The sequence below is a fragment of the Drosophila novamexicana genome, unplaced genomic scaffold (assembly GCF_003285875.2).
Source record: "Drosophila novamexicana strain 15010-1031.04,08,12 unplaced genomic scaffold, DnovRS2.1 tig00000858-arrow-arrow-pilon, whole genome shotgun sequence".
Classification (NCBI taxonomy): domain Eukaryota; kingdom Metazoa; phylum Arthropoda; class Insecta; order Diptera; family Drosophilidae; genus Drosophila; species Drosophila novamexicana.
Genome location: NW_020824829.1, coordinates 992,765 through 1,015,342, shown reverse-complemented (window position 1 = coordinate 1,015,342; position 22,578 = coordinate 992,765). Strand labels below are relative to the sequence as shown.

The 22,578-nt window shown below is 44.3% G+C and overlaps 2 protein-coding genes across 5 annotated transcripts in view; both read right to left on the bottom strand.

Moving 5' to 3' along the window:
* The window catches only part of LOC115764497 (protein goliath), a 40,128-nt gene extending 31,664 nt beyond the window's left edge, over positions 1-8,464 (bottom strand). For 2 of the 4 annotated variants that reach the window (XR_004018031.1, XR_004018030.1), the window contains exon 1: positions 4,130-4,424. The gene's annotated coding sequence lies outside the window, so the exon portion shown is untranslated. Of the gene's footprint in view, positions 1-4,129; positions 4,425-8,156 lie in introns of those variants that run through there. The other 2 variants (XM_030707585.1, XM_030707584.1) reach the window with 2 other exon arrangements.
* Positions 8,465-10,483: 2,019 nt separating this feature from the next.
* On the bottom strand, positions 10,484-22,538 carry LOC115764523 (protein jim lovell). The gene is given in 4 exon segments (XM_030707621.1): positions 10,484-11,716; positions 16,320-16,451; positions 20,339-21,487; positions 21,578-22,538. Coding segments are annotated over 4 exon segments (3,408 nt in total). The 3' UTR covers positions 10,484-10,550.
* Positions 22,539-22,578: the final 40 nt, after the last annotated feature.

Below are 22,578 nucleotides of genomic sequence, written 5' to 3'. Positions count from 1 at the left end.
CTAGTTTTAAGTTTTGCCGAGTAACATGGGAGTGATTAAACAGTCGCACACACTGCGCTCGTAATACCCAGGATGATAGCATTGCATTGCCAGCTGCAGTTCAATGCACTTGCCGTGCAGCACAATGTCGGGCGATAAATATTGAAAATATAGATATATTCCATGCAAACATATACGCATGTAATCTTATTGTATATGCGAGCTTGTATACTTCGCAAACAGAATGACATATTGGCAATGGGTTTATTGAGACAAAAGCCGTGTAAAATTACAGATTAATTGTTATTATCGAGGCATATGCTGAAAAGGAGAGTCAGAGAGAGAGCGTGAGAGAGAGAGAGAGAGAGAGTAAGAGAGAGAGAGTGAGAGAGAGAGAGAGAGAGAGAGAGAAGGAAGGAAAGACAATGGAAAACAATGCGGAAGCTTTTCTTTAGCCACAGGCCATTGCATTGCATTTTCACTTTCCTGCTTTATGGCCAACCAGGTTGTTTCTGCTTTTTATTCCCACACGCTTTTCTCACTGCAATCTCAATTTCTTCTCCCCTCTTCCCTCCCCTGCTGTCCATGTGCATTTGTTGATTTTCACCCATGGCTCATGGTCTTTTGGTCTTTTGTGGGCTTTTTTGCTGCTTGCCGTTGGATTGAAGAGCTGTTTGCCAAGTCCATGAGCAACGCCTCACTCTATGATAAACACATCCGCTCTAGATACAAGCCAGGAATATTATTCCAATGTGACCCACTTGAGTAGCGAGAGAGCAACCATTTCAGATATGATACCAAGCTCTAACAGCCACTTGTTAGTCCGCTGAGAATGCACTCAATACTTGTGTTTTATAAATAGTATTTCTCAATCGGGTTAGATTTGACTTCATTTATACTCGAAATGACCCAATAAACTGGGTTGTGGTTGTCTGATAAATAGTTCTATCTAGTGCAGGAAATGCATAGGCAATTAGACAGGCATTTACATTTGATTAAAAACGAAAACCAATAAGTTACACAACAAATTAGATATACTCCGCAAAATATATGAATAATGAGCAAGAGATTCACATAATATTCCTACAGCATATAGCATTCGACATTGCCTAAATAGAGCCCACTCAGATTTAGAGTCTTTATATTATCTAAGTTTATAAAAGCAAAATAGCAAACTGTCGTTCATTCAATTCGAGCTACTTATTTACTGTTTAAAAATGCATCATAAAGTGAACAATTTGAATTGACTTTAAATGAATGGAAGCAGATTAATATGCTAATGAATGGCATACATTGAGACACCTGGCAAATAGCCATATAAAACTATAGAAACTAGAGCTGCAAAGTGAAACGTCAATACATACAAACATCGCAATCATTAAAATCGCCCTCTTAATCTACATTCTGCGATAGCAAATAAAAATAACAACATTTGAGTTCCCGACTTTTTCCCCCAACTGAAAAACTTTCACTTTTTGCCAAAAAAAAAAAAAAAAACAAAAGAGAGGAGAAACAGAAGTGGCTCAATGCTAAAAGTTTAACTGTCAATAGCAATTAAACGGGGCGCATGCCACGCCCCCCACACCTCCCCCGAAAAGACCAGAGCTCCAATATGTGTACATTTATGTATATGCAGATTGATGCCATTGCCAGGCTAAAGCTGAATGCAAGCTGCAGATGTTATTTTGGTTGAATGAAAAACTCGTTTTTCATGTCCATTTTCATTTCGCTTTTAGTCGCTGTCTGCTAAAGCCCTCCCCTAGCCTCCCTCCCCCCCTCCTTCAACCCCTAAAAAAAAGGAAGACCTACCAAAATTGCAATTGCAACTGCTATTACTTAGTAGGGGCATGCAGAGGGGGTGGCTGGGGGCAATCCTAAAGATACATACGAACGACACAATTCGCTTGCCAAAAAATCAGGACAACAATTACAATGGAAGCAGGAACCAAGCTGCTGCAGCCATGGCAAAGGGGGGGAGGGGGGCGTGTGTGGGCTGTGGGGCGGGGCTGGGTTGCAGGCACTGTCAACTTGATGTTCTTTGGAGAGCAAATAAAATGTTGCGAGAAGCAAATCTGCAGTGCGCCTGCGCCAGGGTTTCTGCTCTCGGGACTCGTGAGTTCCTGAGAGGCAAGCGCCAAAAATAACGTTGGGCAGAATATGATACCCTTTCCGAGGGTAGTTTAGCTCTGTCAATATACTAAATGAAACGGATTGAAGGAAATAATAATAGTAATAATCTAAATCATTACAAACAGCCTTTCATCCAATTTTCAGATTGCAAGTTATCCTAAGGAGGAGACAACTGCACATCTCTATCGCACCTGTCCAGCTCTATGCAAAGCTAGACTGCGTTGCCTAGAAACCTATTTTCTTTTAGAACTTGATAGTTGCCAGTTGCCAGCAATTGCAAGCACCTATCAGCAATAGCTTAACTACATCGGACTACTATATCATATGCATACCTGCTGTGGGAATAATGTTGTGTGTCGACATTCTGTTTATATGGCTGCAAGGGTATTTAATCTTCGGCTGCCCAAAGCTGTCCACAAATGCTCCGTTTTGTTTTTGCCCTTTGTTGCTGCTAACTGAATTTTGCTTTTCGCTGATGGCAATGACTCCTCAATGCAGTCAACTGGGTGCCAAGGGGTTACTCTAGCTGGGGAGTCTACGGGCTGGGCGGTTGGGGCCTTTGGCGCCGGCTTGCATTAACTGCACTTGATAAACGCGATTTGTGTGAGGAGGCGCGCGTTAATTTGTCTTCAGTTTTTGTTTTGTGATTCGCTTAATTAAAAGCCGAATCCCAATTTGGCGCCTGCTGCTGCTGCATCCTTCAGGAGCAGGACTCACTCGACTGGAGTGGAGCACAGCTGAGGAACGTTTGGTGGCAAGTGGCAAGTGGCAAGTGGCGCGGGCAGCAGAGGCAACAAGGGTCGCTCGCTTGCCGTTGGTCGCGTGCGTTTTTATTGATTTTTCCCGCAATGCGATGAGAAACGGCCTATTCTTGTTGTTGTTATTCTTGTTGTTTTATTAAACTTAAGTGTGCATGTTGTGTATTCATAAAGTTCCTGTTCCTATTACTGTTCCAGCCAGAGCCACAGAGGCAGACCGCGAGAGAGGTGTGGAGACCCTCCAAGTTGCGAACTTAGTTAGTTATGTGGGTTAGCCGCAGACCCGTAAACTGCACAAATTACTCAATGGCAGGAACTGGATTTCGAATTCCTTTGTTATTCACGCTTAATAGCTCGAATACCCCTATGCTTGAAGCGCGGCTGAGGAAGAGCCGAGGGCACAGCCTTAAACAGGACAAAGGAATAGTTTTTATGGGGTATATCAAGTGAAAGTGAACCACGTAAGGGCTGCGCACAGTCGCAATGACACTGGCTAAAGAAATACAAATATTTGATTGAACGATAAGAAGAAATCCATATAAACAAACTGTAAGATATGTACGAGCTGCAAACAAAGTTCTATATATATAATCAATATCTATGCATTAGCACGGTTATGTGAACTCCAAGTTGATCGAGTTGAAGCACAAGTGAGACGAGAGAGATCTCTGAAAATTATCAAATAAATGATAATAACCTTAAGGGAAATAAGTCTAATCTTCGGAAAGTGTCAAACATAGTGGCAATTATTTTGTACACTTATATCTTAAAATGAGTTTGAGGCAAAGCGAATGAAAGCATAAGAAAATACATATTTCAGCTGAAGAAATTATCTCACTCTTTCACGACTCACTCTACCAAAGATAGCTGCTGTGCTGTGCGCTTATCGTCAATCAGTCAATCGTACAGTCAATCATGACGGACTGTTTTTATATTTATAAATTAGTTACATATCATATAAAGTTATATTACTTTTCGCTGGAAAACACTTAATCTAATCTATTATCAAGGTTTTACTCTCTCACTCTCACACTCTTGCTGTCTCTGTCTATCTCTCTCTCTTTCACTCTCTCCCTTCAACTCTCTCTCAGTTCTTCAGGTTGAGTCTTATCAACAAGATTCCCTCCAAATACAACCTGCGCCTTATTTATCAACTTGCATATTTACGTATATATATTTTGCACCATATCAACCGGCTTTCATGTTCATGTGGACCACAAGCTCTGGAGTAACTGTAATTATGAAGGTCAGTTTTGGCTTACCTTAAAAAAGCGGCCGCTCGTGGGCATAAAATTTAATTTGAAAAAAATTAAATTTATATGCAATTTAATTGTTGTTTTCGTTTTGGCGTCTGCACTCAAGATGTCGTCGTCGTAGTAATAGTTGTTGTTGTTATTGTTGTTGCACCAACAGCTGTTTTGTGCCACACACACACACACACGCACACACACAGAGACACACACAAACTCAAATGCACACACAGCAGGTCGATTTCAGAGATACACACAGACACACAAGCGTTTGGCCGAGCACAAAACATAAATAAACAACAAATATTTGTTTGGTCGCGTATTTTCTTGAGTATTTTATTATTATTTTTATTTGACTTTTGCTTTATTTTATTTTCATTTATTTTGTAAAGCTGTTTTTTAATTTTCTTGGCGCATTTTTGTATATTTATGTAGTTGTTTTTGTTATTGTGCACACGCGCTTGGAATTTTTTTATGATATTTGGGCTTGAAAGTGCGCTACGAGTATCTGCGAGATACTTTGTTGACTATTCAGAGGCGACCTAGGCAGTTGGTTTTAGTTGTTCAGCTAAGGAAAACTCAATGCAACTGCTGTGCTGTGCTGTGGCTGTATTTCGTATGCATTAACTGACATTAACTAACTATTTACTCGGCAATCGTTGAAATATTTCTAACTAAATATCAAAGATACACAGTCCAAGACAGATACGCAGCGTGGAAGCGGCAGCAGCGCCAACCGAATTGCTATCCAACTCGTTGCAGATACGAAAACCAACTGAATCCACGGCGCACACAACACAAACTGAGAGCTGAGTCCGGCGACTCGACAAACGCCGAACCCCGAGCCCGTCGCTCCGAGCATGTTGCACGCCGAACGTCGCACGCCGAACGCAGGCGCCGCTCGTACACAGCGAGAGATTTACAGTCGTAACTCGCTTGATGCGAAACTGAAATGAACACCGATTTCTTTGAAGATTGTCAGTCAGCAATGCTTAAGAGATGTCGTTCGAGAAAGACATGTAATTAATAGAGCTCGTATTAGCCATCTAAAGAAATACAGAAAAACATAAACCAATAAATTAACCACTTTTTAATTTAAAGATCTAAGAGCAGACGGACAATGTTCTTAAAGAATCTTTAAAAGCACACAAAAATATAATCATAAGCTCCAATAATTTTTGAATACAGCTTAAAAAAACCTATGCCCATAATCGATATATATCGGTATTATGAAAATGGAAAAAGGTGGCGACAAACAAGTTCTCTAGCTTTTGCAGTTCCCGACGTGGTCAGATATGTTTAATAAAATATAGAGCAGGAAATATTGTCTGCTTTTATACAGGCTGCAAATTAGTATTACACTATGAAACATCAGAAAACTTTCTCGAGAGAGAAGCTTTTTTTTGAAAACCTCGATAACAAAGTGTTGCCAAGAACCAAGTCTTGAAAAACGCACACGTTTTCATAAATAACTTCGAAATGTAAGGGACAACATATATTTCAAGGCTCTAGTTTCGTAGTATTGTTTTATTCACATCTTATATATAATCAGGCTGCATTTGTATGGGAATTGCCATATCTAAAGCTACTAAATCATGAAGCTATACTAAGAACTAAAAAGAAACGTATGGATATGGAATGAAAATGGTTGCAAGCCCCATTTTTATGCACACGAGGTTTTACTGTAGGGACTTTGAGAGTGTGAGAAAGAGTGCGTGAGAGAGAAAAAGGGAGAGAGAGAAAAAAACATAGAGAGTGATTCGCTTAGTGGACTAATACGGCTTGTTTTAATTTCAGTTTCCATTTCTGTTTCCATTTCTGTTTCAATTTCTGTGTCTGTTTCGATTTCTGCTTGCCATCCTCACCACCAGCTGTGGCCGTGTGTCTGCACTTGGGGCTTAGGCTTTGTTATTTTTAGCGCCACTCGATTTGGTTTTACGAGGTGGGCACTGCCTGAGCCGTGCTGCGGGTTGGGCTGGTGCAATGCGTGTGGTGGCCGCATGTCACATGCCGGCGCGCATTGTCCACATTTTGTTGCTGTCGTCAAAGTCTTGCAATGTGACCGTCTCTCGGCAAATGCTGCTAATTGCAGGTGCCCTGCTCAACAGGCAGGTGGGTGGGTGGCTGTGTGGTCGTGTGGGTGTCGCCGTTGCAATTAGTGCAACTAATTAATAATATAGCATGCTAAGTAGATGCAGTTGCCAGTTCTGCCAGGCAGCTGCCACCACTTGTATCTGCCCATCGATCAATGCAAGATACTTGTGGGTGTGCTGTTGTGTACCTGTGCGTGTGTGTGTGTGTGTGTGTGCCACACTGATTGGATATTAATATATGGATACGTGAGCAAATTGTTTAGTATTGGGTCAGCTGCTTGAGTATCTATGGGCATTGACTGTGCAAAGGCCAATTTACATGCAGTTGCCAATCTCAGATGTGAATGCATTTCAAATAAGTTTATATTTAGAATAATGTATAATATAATTCCAAAGTCTGTGCATGCTATATAAATAACTCTGAATAGTAATTGAGTTGGCTTTAAGTTCACATTTATAGATTTGTTGCGAACTTTTAAAAAGTCAAAAGAGAGCTAAGATCGTGGAACTCGATTTTACTCAGATATTACCTTTCCACTAAGTACACGCCCGTGGAAAATTGAAATCTACCCATCTTGATCTTCCCTTCTATTTCAAGTGATGAATACATGCAAATCGTTTCACTTATGGCCAGGTTCTTAGTGCTTAAAAGTAAAAAGAATCAGATCTCTATTGTCTGATGCACCCATTTCGCATTTAGCTGGAAATCAAACTTTTGAGTCCCCCGCCTCTAGGCATGCCTATAAAAATAACTGCACACACACGGCAAACACACGCGTCACATGCCAATTTCTCTCTGGAAACATTTTGGAAATCTCAACGGAAGAAACCAACAACACGTGGCTCAGGTGTTTACAGCAGCTGCCCCGGGGGCAACAGCGAAAAGCGAGCATCATCAAACTTTGAGACTGCGCCGCGTGACGCAATTTCAAGACCGATTTCTCAAACCTACAAATCTGCCAAAAGAGCTGTCAAAACAGGTACAAATACAAATGCGAAAACAAATACAAGCGCGAGTGCAAAAATGCAGCTGATATGCGGCGGGCGCGCGTTTGAGTTAATGAGCCGTTGACTGACTGCGTCGCGGGTTCAATGGCCACAATTGAGTCACAATATGCATAGAATAGCGCCAGGCGGGAGGCAGAGCATCCCATAGCCAAACATTTGCATACAAATGTTCAGATGGCAAGAGAGTGCTACACGCAGTTGAGAGTGCTCGACTGGTAAATACCCTGGAATCACTTGCGCCAAGTTAACTCAGTCTTAATAATCAATTCTCACATGATTTTAAGCAAATCTCTGAAGTTATCGAAAAAGCAGAGACAAATGTATATTTGATGAGGTCAGAGTTGTCTTCTTCTGTCTGTTACAAACATTTGTAAGTGCAACATACCCATTTTACTCATTTCCAATGGGTATACAAATACAGGAATGAGCATTGACAGGCAGCAGACGACAACAAAGACAAACGGCAAAGGCAAAAGGCAAAAGGCCAGGCAACTGGCCATGACTGACACCCCGGCAAGAAGTAGCCGTTGATCCTGATGATGATGAGGCCAAAGGGACTCAGTCAGACCGACGCTTGCCCCTGTGCCCGTCTGTCCGTCTGGCTGTTTGTCTAACTAACTGAGGCATGAGAAATCGCATGCAATACAAATTAAGCAAATGTTTGATGAAATTTGACTGCGGGCAATTGGAATTGAAACTGGTGCTGGAATTGGAGTTGGATTTGCAGTTGGAGATGGAGATGGTGGCCTGCACCTGCGGCAACTGGCAGCCGTGCTATAGCCGCAAAATCCACAGCAACACGATAAACTCTTCTGATATGTTTGCCGCAGCTGTTGCCGCCAGCATGTATTTTGCTGTCATTTGGCCAAAGCAGATGCAGTTGAATGGAGAGAGCCAGATAGAAGTACATGTATGCAAATACAGATGCGGATACGTACCCCATATGGATAGCTCGGCTTTCAGAGCTATGCTGTTGTTCATTTTGCTCGTTTGATGCAGAGGTTGCTGTGGCACAGGTCGAATCCGTTTCATTGGCTGCCCATTGCCACTTTGCTGACAGCCCTTCGACAATTTGGGCAATGGCTCTGGCCGGGCGATGCATCATGAGTTATGAGTGCACTCACAAAAGACTATTTAGTCAGTCAAATGGCTGAAAAGCAAACAGAGATGTCAAGTTGATGAACTTTAAGGAACATTCGACTGGTTTTTACACTTTACATTTAAGTAATACACATCCTTAAACCCACCTATTTAATTAACCTCGATCTTTGCAAATAGAGCGGCTGTTTGATAACTATATTTCACTTTATATTAAATTTTGTATTAATCTAACTCCAAGTACTTTAAGGCCGCCAAAATCCACATAGCCATAAGCTAATTGCTACAACACTGCACAAGTCTCTTCATTAATTAACATAACGAATAACGCGCTTAACGAATTCTTGCAATTGCTATTGCTTGCTATACTGCAAGCGTAGCTATTTTATCTCACTCGAATATTAAACGATAGGCGTTAGTGTACCTGCTTAACGAAAAACGCGCTGACCGAATTTTACGAAATTTTCTCACTTAACGAACAGCTCACTTAACGAATTGCTCACTTAACGAACTGCTCACTTGACGACGCGCCACGCGCACTTAGCGGACACTGCAAATTCTCTTGCAGAAACAAAACATGCTCACTTCTCGTGCACATGGTGCAATATTGACTGCCGCCACTCACGCCACGAACTATACGCTACGGAGACATTACACAGTGCACAAATTTACAATTATTTCATTAAAATAACTCAGTTTTTTCAATTTTACACGTTTTGTCACACGCGTTGCGGTTTGTATGCCTCGGAACTACACTGCTCACTTAACGAATTGCTCACTTAACGAATGGCGGCGGCAGCTTTAGCGCAGATACATACCCGCGGCTGCAACATATTCGAGACACACACCTTCCTGTAGAGACAACTATCGCATGCCGCCACAACTTATCGAACTAAGCGATAACATAAAAGTTAGATATGTACATATTCAAATATATAATTTAACGTACCTTACATATCGCTCTGAAAACATAGATATTTTAGTTGGATTTTACTTTAAACCACCTGCAATCACTATTTAATGAATAATCTCATTTAACTTTTTATTTAATAACCTTTACTAATTATATGCATAACTTAGTCAATATTTTCTGTTTCTTGTGTTTAATTATAATTTAAAATATTTGTTGAGCTTATAAATTATTAAAACTATGCGCGGAAAAATGAGTCACTTGCCAAAACGAGAATCGTTTGGTTCATTTACAAATTCAAATACAAAAACTGATTAATTGAAGGGTATATCTCTGCCCCCAACATTATGTTTACCGTAATGTTTGCACTACACTTGCACATCGACCTCTATAAATATATATGTATACATATATATGGGTATGCATGATTTTATTCGAAATGATTCGTGAGTCAATCAACAACTACTCGTATGTAATTCATGAGTTTCGATTGAGTGCATTGAATTTGCCGGAATGCAATACGATCTATACAGTTACAAATTGCCTAGAGGAGTACGCTTAGACTACAACTAAATAATTGCCGCTGGTTCATAGAATAACATTAAAAATTTTGGTACAGTCATCGTTAATATATATATATATATATATATATATATCCATAGATCAATACTACTAATTTATGTTGTTGCGTTACAAATGATTTTTTTCGTTTTGTTCTTTTTTTTTTTTGTTTTTGTAATGTTTTTGCTAATTGTTTCCAGTTGCGGCGATGAATATCGGCATATCGTTTGGGCCAGCAACTGAACTGAATACCCCTAATGCTGATTGGTTTTGGTTATGTTTGCGTCGTATTTACAGATTTCACTTAATTATAGCTTGCCGTAAACTTGGTTTTGATTATATACTTGCTGAATTACACATACTTACATACATACATAATACAATCAATTAATAATTAATATAATTAATAATAATTAAATTAGGTTAAGTGCTCGGTTTTACGTTTAAAGATTTCTTGTATTGCCTCAAATGCTTTGTAAGCTTTGTCATATTCAGTTACTTAGCTTAAAATTAATAATAATTAAGCCCAAACTAAAAACACGAAATTATAATTGGGAATAGGAACTAAAAGCACCAGCAAAATATACAAAAACTAAAGAAACATAAACTATATATACTAAAGTGTTAATCATAAATCAAATATTGTCTTGAGTGCATGAACTAAATGATCATTCAATTATTCGCTTAATTACATTAATTAAATCATTTACAAACATATTGCAATCGGTTTTCACAGTCGGAAAATGCTTTCGCTTGGCCAGAGTTATGTGCGCAGCGGAGGCGGCAGCGCGGGGCGTGCCGAGGGCGGCTGCGACGCTGACCCCGCTCCCCCTGCCGCTGTTGTCGCACCCGGCGGATGGAGCTGCATGTGAACACGCTTGGCCCGGTAGCGCTTCAGCTTGCGGCGCGCCATGAACAGGCTCGGGTTGAAGTTAAAGTCGCGACAGCCGTGGTGCGGGGGCGGCGGCGGCGGGGGCGGGGGCGGGGACGAGTGCGAGTGCGAGTGCGCAGCTGCAGCCGCATCCAGCTCGTAGGGCGGGAAGAACATTGGGTTGGCAGCCCAATCCCGCCACATATTTCAATCCTGCGCCCCGCCATTCGCCTGCGCCAGCGTCGACCCATTGCTGGACAGCTCGCTGTGGCGGCGCTGCTCGAGGGCCAGCGGCAGGCCGGCGGCGAAGTCATCGTCCAGCGAGGAGGACTGCTTGGAGCCCACCGATTTGCAGTCCTCGTCCATGCTGACGCCCAGATGGTGCATGGCCACGGCCGCATGGTGGCGCTCCGCCGGCGGCAGCAGGTTCAGCATGCTGAGCGGCAGGCCCGGAAAGCCGCCGGCAAAGTCCGGATAGAAGCCTTGCGGATTGAAGGGATTGAACAGTGCATTGGGTCCGCCCAGCATATCTGGCTCGGAGCTGCCGCTGCGCGGACCAGCGGGCGGACCCAGCGGCAGGCCCAGCTCCAAGTCGAGCGGACCCAGTCCAGCTAAATCGCTGGGATGTGGCATGGCCGGCGGACCACCACCACCACCGCCACCGCCACCACCAGCACCACCATTGCCATTGCCGTTGCCACCGGAGGAGCCATTATTGGAGCCCGAATTGGCATTGGCATTCTTGTCCTTGTCCTTCTCCTTGCGCTCCTTCTTCTCGCTTTTGGAGCCGCCGCCGCCGCTGATGCCCATCTGCAGCATCTCGATAGGCGGCCCGCTGATGCAGTCCTTGCGCAGCTGCTCCAGCTTCAGACTTTTGCCATACTTGCCGCGCACGTACATGAGGAGCGAGTTGTAGGGTATGCCAAAGATGCGCGAGGCCTGCGACGTGGTCATCTTCTTGTTCCACACGTGTTGCAGTGCCTCCGTTAGCTCCGTGTTGGTCCACGAGCGCGGCGGACCGCCGCGTGGCGCCGAATGCTGTCCCTTGGGGCGTGGCACTGCAAGGAGAGAAAGAGAGAGATTGATTAGTGCTGTGGCAAAGGCACCTGAGCTACTTTTGGAGCTCCACTGTAGTCTTCATCGGGTTATCTGGCGGCGACCATCTGCTAATGTTTCAATCTACGTGGCCCATATGCGGCTTAGACAATTTCGCTGAAAGATTTGCCCATTGTCTGCAGTTGCCTACAGCTCATACACACCCTGTTGTGCCTGTCGCTATACCCTGTACGCATTTAGAGTGGCCAAAAGGAGTATAATGAAGACTGAAACACAGAAGGTACATTAAATCTCATTCTAAAACTCTCATGTCTGGCCATAGCCAATTCCTTCTCTGAGACTTTAGGATCGACAAGTCGAAACCGATAAATATCGATTACAATTTTAAAGTCTAGTCATATTCGATTCTTACTCACAGACTATAAGAGCTGGAATAGCTGCAATTGCGCGAAATCGACAAATTTCGAATACAGACTTCATTGCTTGAGTTCATCTCAGGGATTATAAGAGCTAGACACCAAATGTGGAATGTTCTTTTAGGAATATTTTACTCTTTTAAAACCTACGCTATTCTGCTCATAGACAAACATTTTTTAAAACATATATTCTTGATTTTTTGTATGCATATATGAAGTATTAAGTACCATTTTAGAGCCCCCATAGTTTTGATGTAATCGCACAATAAACATTTAAAGTTATTAAAAATACATTTTTTTATAGAGCTTAGGATATCTATTGGTCGGGCACACTTCGTAGAGCAATAGCTGGTTGTTGCTGCAGTTGTTGTTGTTCCATGTGGCACCTTAAAAAGCGAACGCTGCGGTGGTTCCCATACCCGAAGCCTGAGCTCGAGCCAGTGCCTCGCCCGACCTTCCATATGCAAATTACGAGCATGGAGCCTCGTCACATGCGCCGCTAAAACTCAATTTAGATCCAAAGATATCGACCTGCCCCACAACGAGAGAGTTGCTGCCACAGGTTCAGCTGGCCCGATCAGCCGATCGGCAACAAACAACAACAACAACTTTGGGTTGGAGACAACAACGAGCTGGATAAAGCTCTTGGGGGCGACCATGTCGAATCTCTGCTCTTGGCCCAGTGCGATAATTTACAGTTTATTGCACAGCTTTTCTTTTGCCTTTTGCCTGATAATATGAAATTTTCTTGCCGAATGTGGCCGATAGCAAGATTTTCTTTAAATGAAAATAAATGTGCCTCGAAATATATTTTAGACGGAAAGTATGAAGGCTGAGACTTACAAATAAGTTGATGTTGAAAAATATTGTAGATAGATGTTTCCGAGGAATGTTTCACATTGAAAAACTAAGCATAATTTAATTTAATATTAATAAGGTAGAGGATACTTTAATCTTAAATAAGGAACTCAACGTTAAACCCTGCATTAATAAAGGCTTAGAAATTATTTGTAATTTATTATTTACAATTCTCTGTTCGATTTAGAACTTCAATAAGTAAATGTATCTGAGAAGGATCCTTTTAATAAAATTAGTGAATAATAAAGTGAATAATGGAATGCCGAAAGCATTGATAAATCAAAGAAAACAAAACAAATGGTTTAGCTACAAAAACAACTTGAACCAAAGCTGACCGAGTTCCGACATATTCATCCTCAAAGGAATGGAAAAAAACGTTATAGAAATAAACTGGAATATTCTCTTCATATTCCAAAATTAAACTGTTTTCTATTTAAGTAAAAACTTGAATTGTGCCTGAAGTAGCTGGACCCTTGCGCATAGTAGAGCCAGCTTGTTGGTTCTAATCGCATTTAAGTACCATTTCTTATATAACACAATTGTTATTTGTTTTGTGCTTGTTGTTTCTGCCGTTGACACAATTTATATAAGCACAAGGGTCAAAACGTAGGTCCGACCTTTTATTCCGATGAAATGCAACAAGAACAAGAGGCACAATCCTAGTGCAAAAATGCAATTGTTGAGGCTCTCGAGCTGTTGTTGTTGTTGTTGTTGACGTTGTTATTGTTGGGTTCTAATAAGGCACCTCTGCAGTCTGCAGACAACCCGCTTGTGTCTAGACCCCGCCACGCCCCACCTCGCAACCGACAAAATGAAATTTGAATTTGTTACAAATCGCAAATCACGTTTTCAGACACAAACGACTGACTGCAGAGAGAGGCAGAGGCAGTGACTGCGACAGAGGTAGAGGGAGAGAGAGAGAGAGAGAGTTGAGAGAAGCGAAAGAAAAAAACAATCGAAAAATGAACAAATGAATGTGAACAAATCAGTTAATCACACCCACACGAATACCACGAATGCATAGGCCCTAGAAATGTGATAGCCCCCCTACCCCCTGCCTGAGGCATAGCCCATGCACCGTTGCCGGCTTGAGCCAAGTGCTTGATTCTTATCAAAGCTGGCCAAAAAATAAAAAAAGCTGAACAAAACCCGTTTGCCAGATTCGCAATAAAGAATATCGTGCTATACGCCAGATTTGCGCTTTTTAGCACAGTTTTATTTACTGTTTCACATTGTTGTAATTTAAACAGCGATTGTCATGGTCGGGATGAGTCGTAGGAGTCTCCGGGCTCCGAGATGAGCTGCCCGAAGATCGGCTCAGATACGAGCTCTGTTGTGGCATTTCGCTTTTGGCATGCCAAACATCTGATCACGACTCGCTGTAACTGCGGCTATTGATGAGAAAATTAAGCAATTAAATGTGATCGGGTTGAAAGTGTGTGCGAAATGAAGTGGAAAGATCAGCCAGATTTCAGCATGAACTACAGATCGCTATAAATGTAAGGCAAGTAGATCAAAACCAAAGCTCAAACTGGCCAAGAACCGAAGCGGCTCGAGCCTGAGATTTACATCAAGCCAGCGCATCAGCTCAAGCCTGACAAACTTTTTAGATTATTCAAAATTCATTCATATCTTCCAACTCCAAACATCTAAGCTCAAAGGTTCAAGCTCCCAAGCGAACCGGCAACAATTTTATTTCGAGTTTGTAATCCCACCAAATCTCTCTACATTTCACTTAGCCCTGCAGCCTGGCGCCTCCTGACTTTAAGAGTTCATTCCGGGGATCACTTGAGCTCGAAGCCAATCTTTCATTCATAAAAGCTCTGGCCAAGCACTTAACCCATCAACGCGAGGCCAACTGTCAAATAAGCTGTCAAAACGCGTTGCTCACATGGCTCAAACCGTAAGCTAACAATCATCGAGCAACTTCCCTCTTCTCCCACTCCCCTCGCGCTCTTTGTGCACTCATTGTCAATCACATGACAATCAAGGAAATAGATAATTGATTTCTGAACCACATTTTGTATATATTATAGATATACATTATTTCCCCACACACAGAAAAACTTCATTAACTTTCTGAGGTTTCACTTGCATTTGAAATAAAAAAAAAACGACTGCGTTTATGGAGCTGACTATTTGTCAATCAAGAGCTGTACAGGTTGAGAGCGTAAAAAAAAACGACGTTTACGATATGCATAGGTGCACATGTTGATCCATTGAAGAAACAAACAACGCTCCGAAGTGCCAGCCCAGTTGAGTTGCACAGGAAAACCACAAAAACAAATTTGCCGCCTCACATGATCGCACGAGTGATCGCGTCTCGACTGATCAAGAGTGCTGCTGAATGTGAAGGGCAGGGCTGCAAGGAGGGTAGAATGCTAAAAGGAAATGAGCACGCATTGCAATTCAGTGTGCTTTTTTTCGGCCTGTGTTGAAACCTGACAAAGAGGGAGATCAGCAATCAACGATCATTCGATTTTTGCTGGGAATATCAAGGTTTATCAACAGATCACTTACAGAAAGATCTTGTAAGCAAAAAAATCTGCTCTACGTTGATACAGATCTTCCATTGATATTTACTGATCTACGATTCGATCGAGTATTAATCGCGATTTTCAGCTGATCACAGCTGATCTTCTGAGCAGTCAAATTGCTCATCAATAATTATTTTATTTAACTTTAAGTTAAACTAAAAAATGTGCTGATCATCGATCGTAGGAGTATTTAGGTAATCTTGAAATAAGGATCGGATTAGTTTTAGAGATCACTTTAATCTATACAAGACCATAGCAATTGCAATTTGCAGCTAATATTCCATACCTCCATCACAACTGCATTAATAGCGATCCATAACTAATATACCCCAGCGATCACAATTGATCTTTCATCTAACCTTATGGCAACTGATATTTACCGATCGCCGATCTAAGGCTAAAGACCAGACACCTAGTAAAGTGTTTGTTGCTATTGCCCAAGCTTGGCGACGTGATCAAAAGTGCAGAAACTTTTGGCTGAACACAGTAAAAAGAAAAACCATCAGCGAGAGATCAATCAGTCAGGTGTGAAGTAAGGCACGAAACGGCATAAGGTATAAGGTATTGTATAAGGTTTTGAGGGAGACGCCGGCAACGGCGGCAGCGACTGCAAAGTGATCGACATGGCAATCATGTTGAATGGATTTTCAACCTTTCTCGTTGTATGATTTCATTTTTCTTCAGCTTCTGCTTTTGTTTTTGTTGGGTTCGAAGTTAGCGCTCAGAGGTTAATTAGCTGTTTGTTTTTCACGTACTACGCGAGATGTGGAGGGGCTTTTTTTATGGCTACTTACTTTTCTTTTTGAGAAACGGCGGCGGTCCGCCGGGCATATCGCGTGGATCGCTCATTTCCATTAGCGGATTGTAGAGTTTTCCAGGATCAATGCCGGGCGGAAATAGGCCAAGCGGCGAGTCCAGGCCAAACACTGTGGAGCAGAGAGAAAAGAAATGATGATAGGTTAGCAAATCGTTACTTAAATCAAGCTCAAGTCTTTGGCTCATCAGCTCTGATATCTGTTATAAGAAATATTTAACGAGCCAAACTTGCTTATTTATAAGTTGCCTACAATTTGCCTCTATATAAAACTTATTGCAATTGCAAATGTTTCCATAAGCGACTCATTTTCCAGCTCAGTGAATGCCCCACTAACAATGGGATAGACACGAACACGAGCACGTACTTCCGAGACGGGCAGACCCCAAGACTATGCCAATTGCGAGTGCATCTGGGCTCCAGAAGTGGATGTGGATGGTAAACAATGGAACGTCATTATTCTATTAATAATTTACGCTTCGAGTGCACTTCTTCACATGAGTGAAACAATTGAAGCGCTGATGAGGCGGCGACAACGGGGAAGACACTGAAAAGGATCTAAAGGATGTGCACAGAAAGCCAAAGAAGGTGGGTCTATTTATGTGTGTGTGTGTGTGTGTGTGTGTGTGTGTGTGTGTGGATGAGGGATAACGCATAACATTGACATTGTGCTGAATGATTTCATAAGTACGCGACTGCGAAGACGAAACACAGCCACACACACGCACATTGTAGTCGCATATGATTAAATGTGGGCGGGTAGGGGAAATATACATATTTGTATCTGTATCTAAAGACTGTGTATCTGCTGCATAATGACACAAATAACGAGCGCGCATTGTTTGCGACGCGCTCTGCTCGAGTATTCAAGACATTACAACACGCTGCGTATACGTAATATGCGTTTCTTTCGCGTTTTCTCCACCTCCTCTTCATGTCCTTCTCAGAATCAAAGCAAGTCTCTGCTTTGCCTGGTGAAATTAGTGCGGATTTCTTTTCACGTCTTTTCTCAAGGGTTCTAGAACAAGACAGCCATTGACTTGTACACACACACACATACCTTCACGTCACATGCTATTAGTTCAATGATTTTCACGCCGAAATACGACTCGCAAAAAATAAATCACATTCTTCATACGGCAAAACGTTGGTAAATCTTTTTCTGCGGCTGTCTGCAACGCTTCTGTTTGCCCACAGAGAGAGTGAGTGTAGGGTAAACAAAGAAGGGTATAAGGACTATGTGAAGGGTAATGTAAAATACTCATAAATTGAGAACTAGACGATTCACGAAACATTAATAATATACATTTGTTGAGTTGAGGCTTGTCAAAGTAAATACTACAAAAAGGGATTATTTGAGAGAGAATTTAGGAATCCAAAGAACAAACGGATTAAAAAGCTGTTCGCTGTACGTCTGTGATAATTTACAACTTCATAAAAGTAGGAAATAACTATATATATCTAAAAGATATTAGGAAAATTCTTCGATTTATCTATACTTTTCTCAAGTACTTGGGTTTGCTTCCCTTTCTCTATTCTTTAAAGCTTAAAATATATCGTTCTCATCATAAGACATTTCTTAGGTAAGAGCAAATTTTAGTCGACCTGCTTTCTGTGGAATACTTCCTTTTGCATTTCTTTGCCAAGTCGAGGCTTCTTGCTTGTATCCTTGGCTGGCTTTCATTGCCTGCAGCCTGTTTATGCAGTAGTTAGCGAGCTGGTCGTATGACCCCCCCTCGCTTGGGATGGTGCACACCCACCCCCTACCCCTAACTCAACCATCTTCCTCTCATAGCTTTGCATTGCCCTGATATGTTGGCTGAAATTTTTGTCGCATTAAAAGGTATTGCGCTTCCTGCGACTCGGTATTTTCGTACAATTTTTCATATTTTTGTATTTTTGTGCCTTAATTTATTTTATATCCTGTGTGCGCGTCGCGCCTGACAGAGACCGAGTTTGAGGTCTGCATTTGGAGCTGGGGCAAAAGGGGGGCTGGACTCCCCAAACGGATATTATTAATATGAATATCGCGCGACTTATATGCAAAGTTTTATACGAAAAGGGAAGCGACGACGAGAACGAGCAGAAGCATGACGAGGACTGCGAGGAATCAGGACTCAGGTCTCGACACACAGGACTCTGTATTTTTATTTATGCCGCCGCCGCCGACGCTGCCAAAGTTGTTTGCCAAAAGGTTTAAGTCGCTGCAGCACCGTGTGGCATACTTTAAACACAAACACAACGTGCAACACACACCCTGTCGAGGGGGAGGAGGCGTGGCAGTTGGCTGTGTGCTGTTTGGCAACTTAAAAGTCATTTCGCTAAACGTCTGCCGACAGTTTGAACTCGCAGCGACTGAGAGAATTGCAAGCACACACATAAACACACACATTGCTTCACATGTTGCCAAAGACACAACATAAATTTCTAGCGCTCTGCACGCAATGTACAGCCCCTTCTCAGCACTCCCCTTTTGCACCTCACTTTCTGCCTCGGGTGACATAAATATACAAAAAATCATATATAAACCGCAATTGAATTTATTTCGACTGCAACTCCAACTTGCAACTTTGCACCAACCGCAAATGCAGCGCCCAGGCTTGGCACAACGCCCCAACCACCGCCTTGTCGCTGGCAAACTTGCTGAGTTGGAGACAGGAGCGTAGGAAGGGGGCGGGGGGAAGGGTTGCAATAACTAAACTGTCAAATTATTAGAGGCGCACTTGCAGCTCAGTTTGTCACATTTCAGTTTTCAGTTCATTTCAATATATCTTATGAGCTGTCAACTAGCAAAAATTGTTTATGACTTAATTAGGAATGAAAAAGAATGGTGGATGGGGGAGAGGTAGCTTGAAAGGGGCTTGAGTGGGTAATAGCTTTAAGCCGCAGCGCATAACTTTGTGACTAAATGTGAATATATGAAGACATACTTTGAAATTGCAGGTATGTTGGGCACAACGAGTAAGAGAATCGGGGAGAGGGGTCGTATAAACATATATGTGGATTGAGGTAAAATAGACTAAAGAAAAAGGAGATAGGACATGAAAATATATGTAGACGTGAGAAAAAATAGACGTAATGAAAAAGGAGATAGAATTAATAAGAAGACTAAAGCTGAACAGCAAACGGGGTAATTACGATCGACTCTACAATTGATAAAAGCTAAGCTAGTGTGAGAATCGCAGAGAAAGGTCATTTGCAATTATATTTGCTAAAGAAAAGAAGGAAATCATTAGATTATATACAGCTGATATGGTTCAATATTTAAGGGAAGACTATCAATGCATTTTATGCAGAATGGAGAAGTTTTTCGTTTGAAGAAAACTGTTGAAATTGAGCTTATCTATTTATATTGGTCAACCCAATGTAATCCTATATATGCATTATACTGCATACCTTCTTTGGAACTTGTTGCTGCAGAATATTTTCCATAAATGTCCATAAAAGCGCAAAAAGTTGAAGACAGCGAAAAAATACGAATAAGGCAGTTGGAGAGTGTGAATACCCACTCGGGGGCGACCCTAATGCGTTTAAAGGCTTTGCGACAGCTTTGGCCATGGCAACGACTGCAGGAACTCAGCAAAAAGGATGCTTATGCAGTCGGTACCACTTTGATGTCGCCGGCAAAGCGACAGGAACGGAGAGAGGGCTAGGCAGGGTGGAAGGGACAGAGACGGAGACAACGACAGTGGCCACATGTTGCATGCCGAGTGGCTGGCACGCTGTGGGGCCAGGGACATGCGAGCTTATTAAAAGTGAAGTCGCTTGAGCGTACGTGCGCCAAAGAGTCACAGAGTCAAGGAGTCCAAATAGGGACGGAGGAGGAGGACCTGAGCAAACGGGAGCTGCCTGCAGGGACCCCGTTTATTAGGACTTCCGCTTGTTTTTATTTTTTGCAAGCTCTTTGGTGGAGCAAAATTTGTTTAGGACAGCAACAGGATGTGCAGGATGTGAAGCCTAACCCAGTGACCTCGCTAGGATAACGCGTTTTCTACTTACTGTGCGGCGGCGTTAGCGTTAACGCCGAGGACATGCCGGGAAAGGGCAGTGGCGACGGCGGATGCGGCTGTCCGTCCTGTGGATTATAGTGGCCAGGCAGGCTCATGGGCGAGGTGGGTGCGAACTCCTTGCAAAAGTCTTTGCCAAAGTCTTTGCCAAACTCCTTGCCAAACTCCTTGCTGAACTCTTTGCCAAACTCCTTGCTCAGCCGATTCATGCTCTCCTCGAGCCGCTCGTGCGGGGCCTGACCCGGACAGCCCGGACCCGGCGCTCCGTTGTGTCCTCCGAAGGGCGGCAGTCCCATGGGCCCCAGCAGATTACTGGCGAATGCATTGTGTTCCCGCTGCAGCGCCTGCTCCCGACTCTCTCGGAGATCGCGTGGCTCACGCTGGTGCATGGCTGCCGCTGCGGCGGCCGCGGCCAGCGACATTTCCATTTGGTGTTCCATGTGATGAAACGGATTCTCGCCGGCGCCTGCTGCGGCTACGGCGGCAGCGGCCGCGGCGTGCATTTGCGCTTCCAGCGCCTCCATGTGGCAGGGCGGGCTGTCGGGCAGGCCGGGCGGACGCATACCTGGCGGCGGGAAGGACATGAGCCCATTGTTGCCCGGCGCACAGCTGCTGTTCGGCGTGTGGCTGGGCGTCGATGTGGCGCTGGGCTTGGCGTTCAGCTGTCTGATGTCCTTCAGGGACAACATGATGCGTTGGTTGTTGTCCTGCAGCTTGCTGCTGTTATTGTTGTTGTTGTTGTTGTTGCTCTCGCCATCCGAGGAGTGCGCGTGGCTGGTATCCTGCTTGTCCTTTTTGGTGGTGCACAGATCCTCGGGCCCATCGCTGGGACAGGGCGACATGGCAGCCGCATTGGCGGCGGCCACTGCCGCCTGTCGCCGCAACTCGTTGGTCGTATGTATAAGCTCTTCAATGTCCTGCTCCTCGTCCTCGTCCTCATCTGGATCTTGATCATGTTCGTGAACTTGATCGTGTTCGTGTTCATGCTCATGCTCCTCCTGCTCGTGCTCGTGCTCGTGCTCCCGCTCCTGATCCTCGTCCTCTTCCTCATCGAGCTCCTGTTCTGCCTGCTGATTGCTGCTGCCGGGCGTGATAAGGGGTAACGCGCGCTCCTGCTGCGGCTCCCTGTGCCCGCCCGACTCTCGCTGCTCGACTTCATCTTCGGGCTCATTTGTTTGCTGGGACTGTTGCTCATCCTGCTCCATGGGGCTGGCCTCGTCCACTGTAGAACGCTTTTCGCTCTGCTCCTGTTCCGGCTCCTGCTCCTCCCGCAGCTCATGTTTGATCACAGTTTGCAGCGCCGCCGTCTCCGAAGTCTCCGGCTTGTTGAGCCCAAAGTCGTGTGGAACATCGCCCGAGCGTCGCCGTGGACGAGCCTGCTTGCGTCGCGGCATGGGTGAACTGCCGCCCAGCTCCTGATCGCTCTCCGGCTCCCGATCGCACTCTTGTTCCCGCTTGCGGCGCAGACTGAGCGCCGCCATGGCGCTAGCCGGATTGCCAAAGAGCCGGCTGGGCATGATCAGCTTGCCAGACGCTGGCCTGACCATCGAGGGCGACTCGTCCTCGTAGCTGGAGGACAGCAGCGACGAGGCGTCCAGCATGTTGAAGTCGTCGGGCGAGGCCGCCGGAGTGGGCGTGTGCTCCGGCACGGAGCTCTCGACAAGGCCGCGCACCTGCAGCGACTCGCCCGCTTGGATGAGCGTCTGGAGGCGCTGCTGGGGCACGCTGATCTCGCCGCGGTACATGAAGTCCACAATGGCCTGAACGACCCAGCCGCGAAAGTCCTTCAGCACGATCACCGGATGCTTGCAGGGCGTCTCGGCGAAGACGCGCTGGAAGAACGGCGAGCAGGCGGACAGAACCATTTTGTGCGCCCGTATTGAGGTCTCCGCGCAGACGAGGGTCACATCCACCAGGGTCTTGGTCTGCAACAGGGCGTCGAAGGCGCGCAATATGTGATTCTGATGGTTGTTCCAGCGCAGGCTATAATGATCCTGTGTGGCCGCTAGAGCGGCACTAATCGCTGTGGGCGTGGCAGGTGGACTGTGCGTTGTCGTGGCCGCCACCGCCGCCGCGGCCGCCGCTGCGGCTGCTGTTGTGGCCGTTGTGGTTGCCGTTGTGGTCGCCGCTTGGCTCATGTTCAGCGGCAGCGCTGGCGGCGTGGGCGGCGTTGTGGGCGGTGTTGTGTGCATTGATCCATGGGCGTGGCTGTGCGTCGAAGGCGCCGGCATT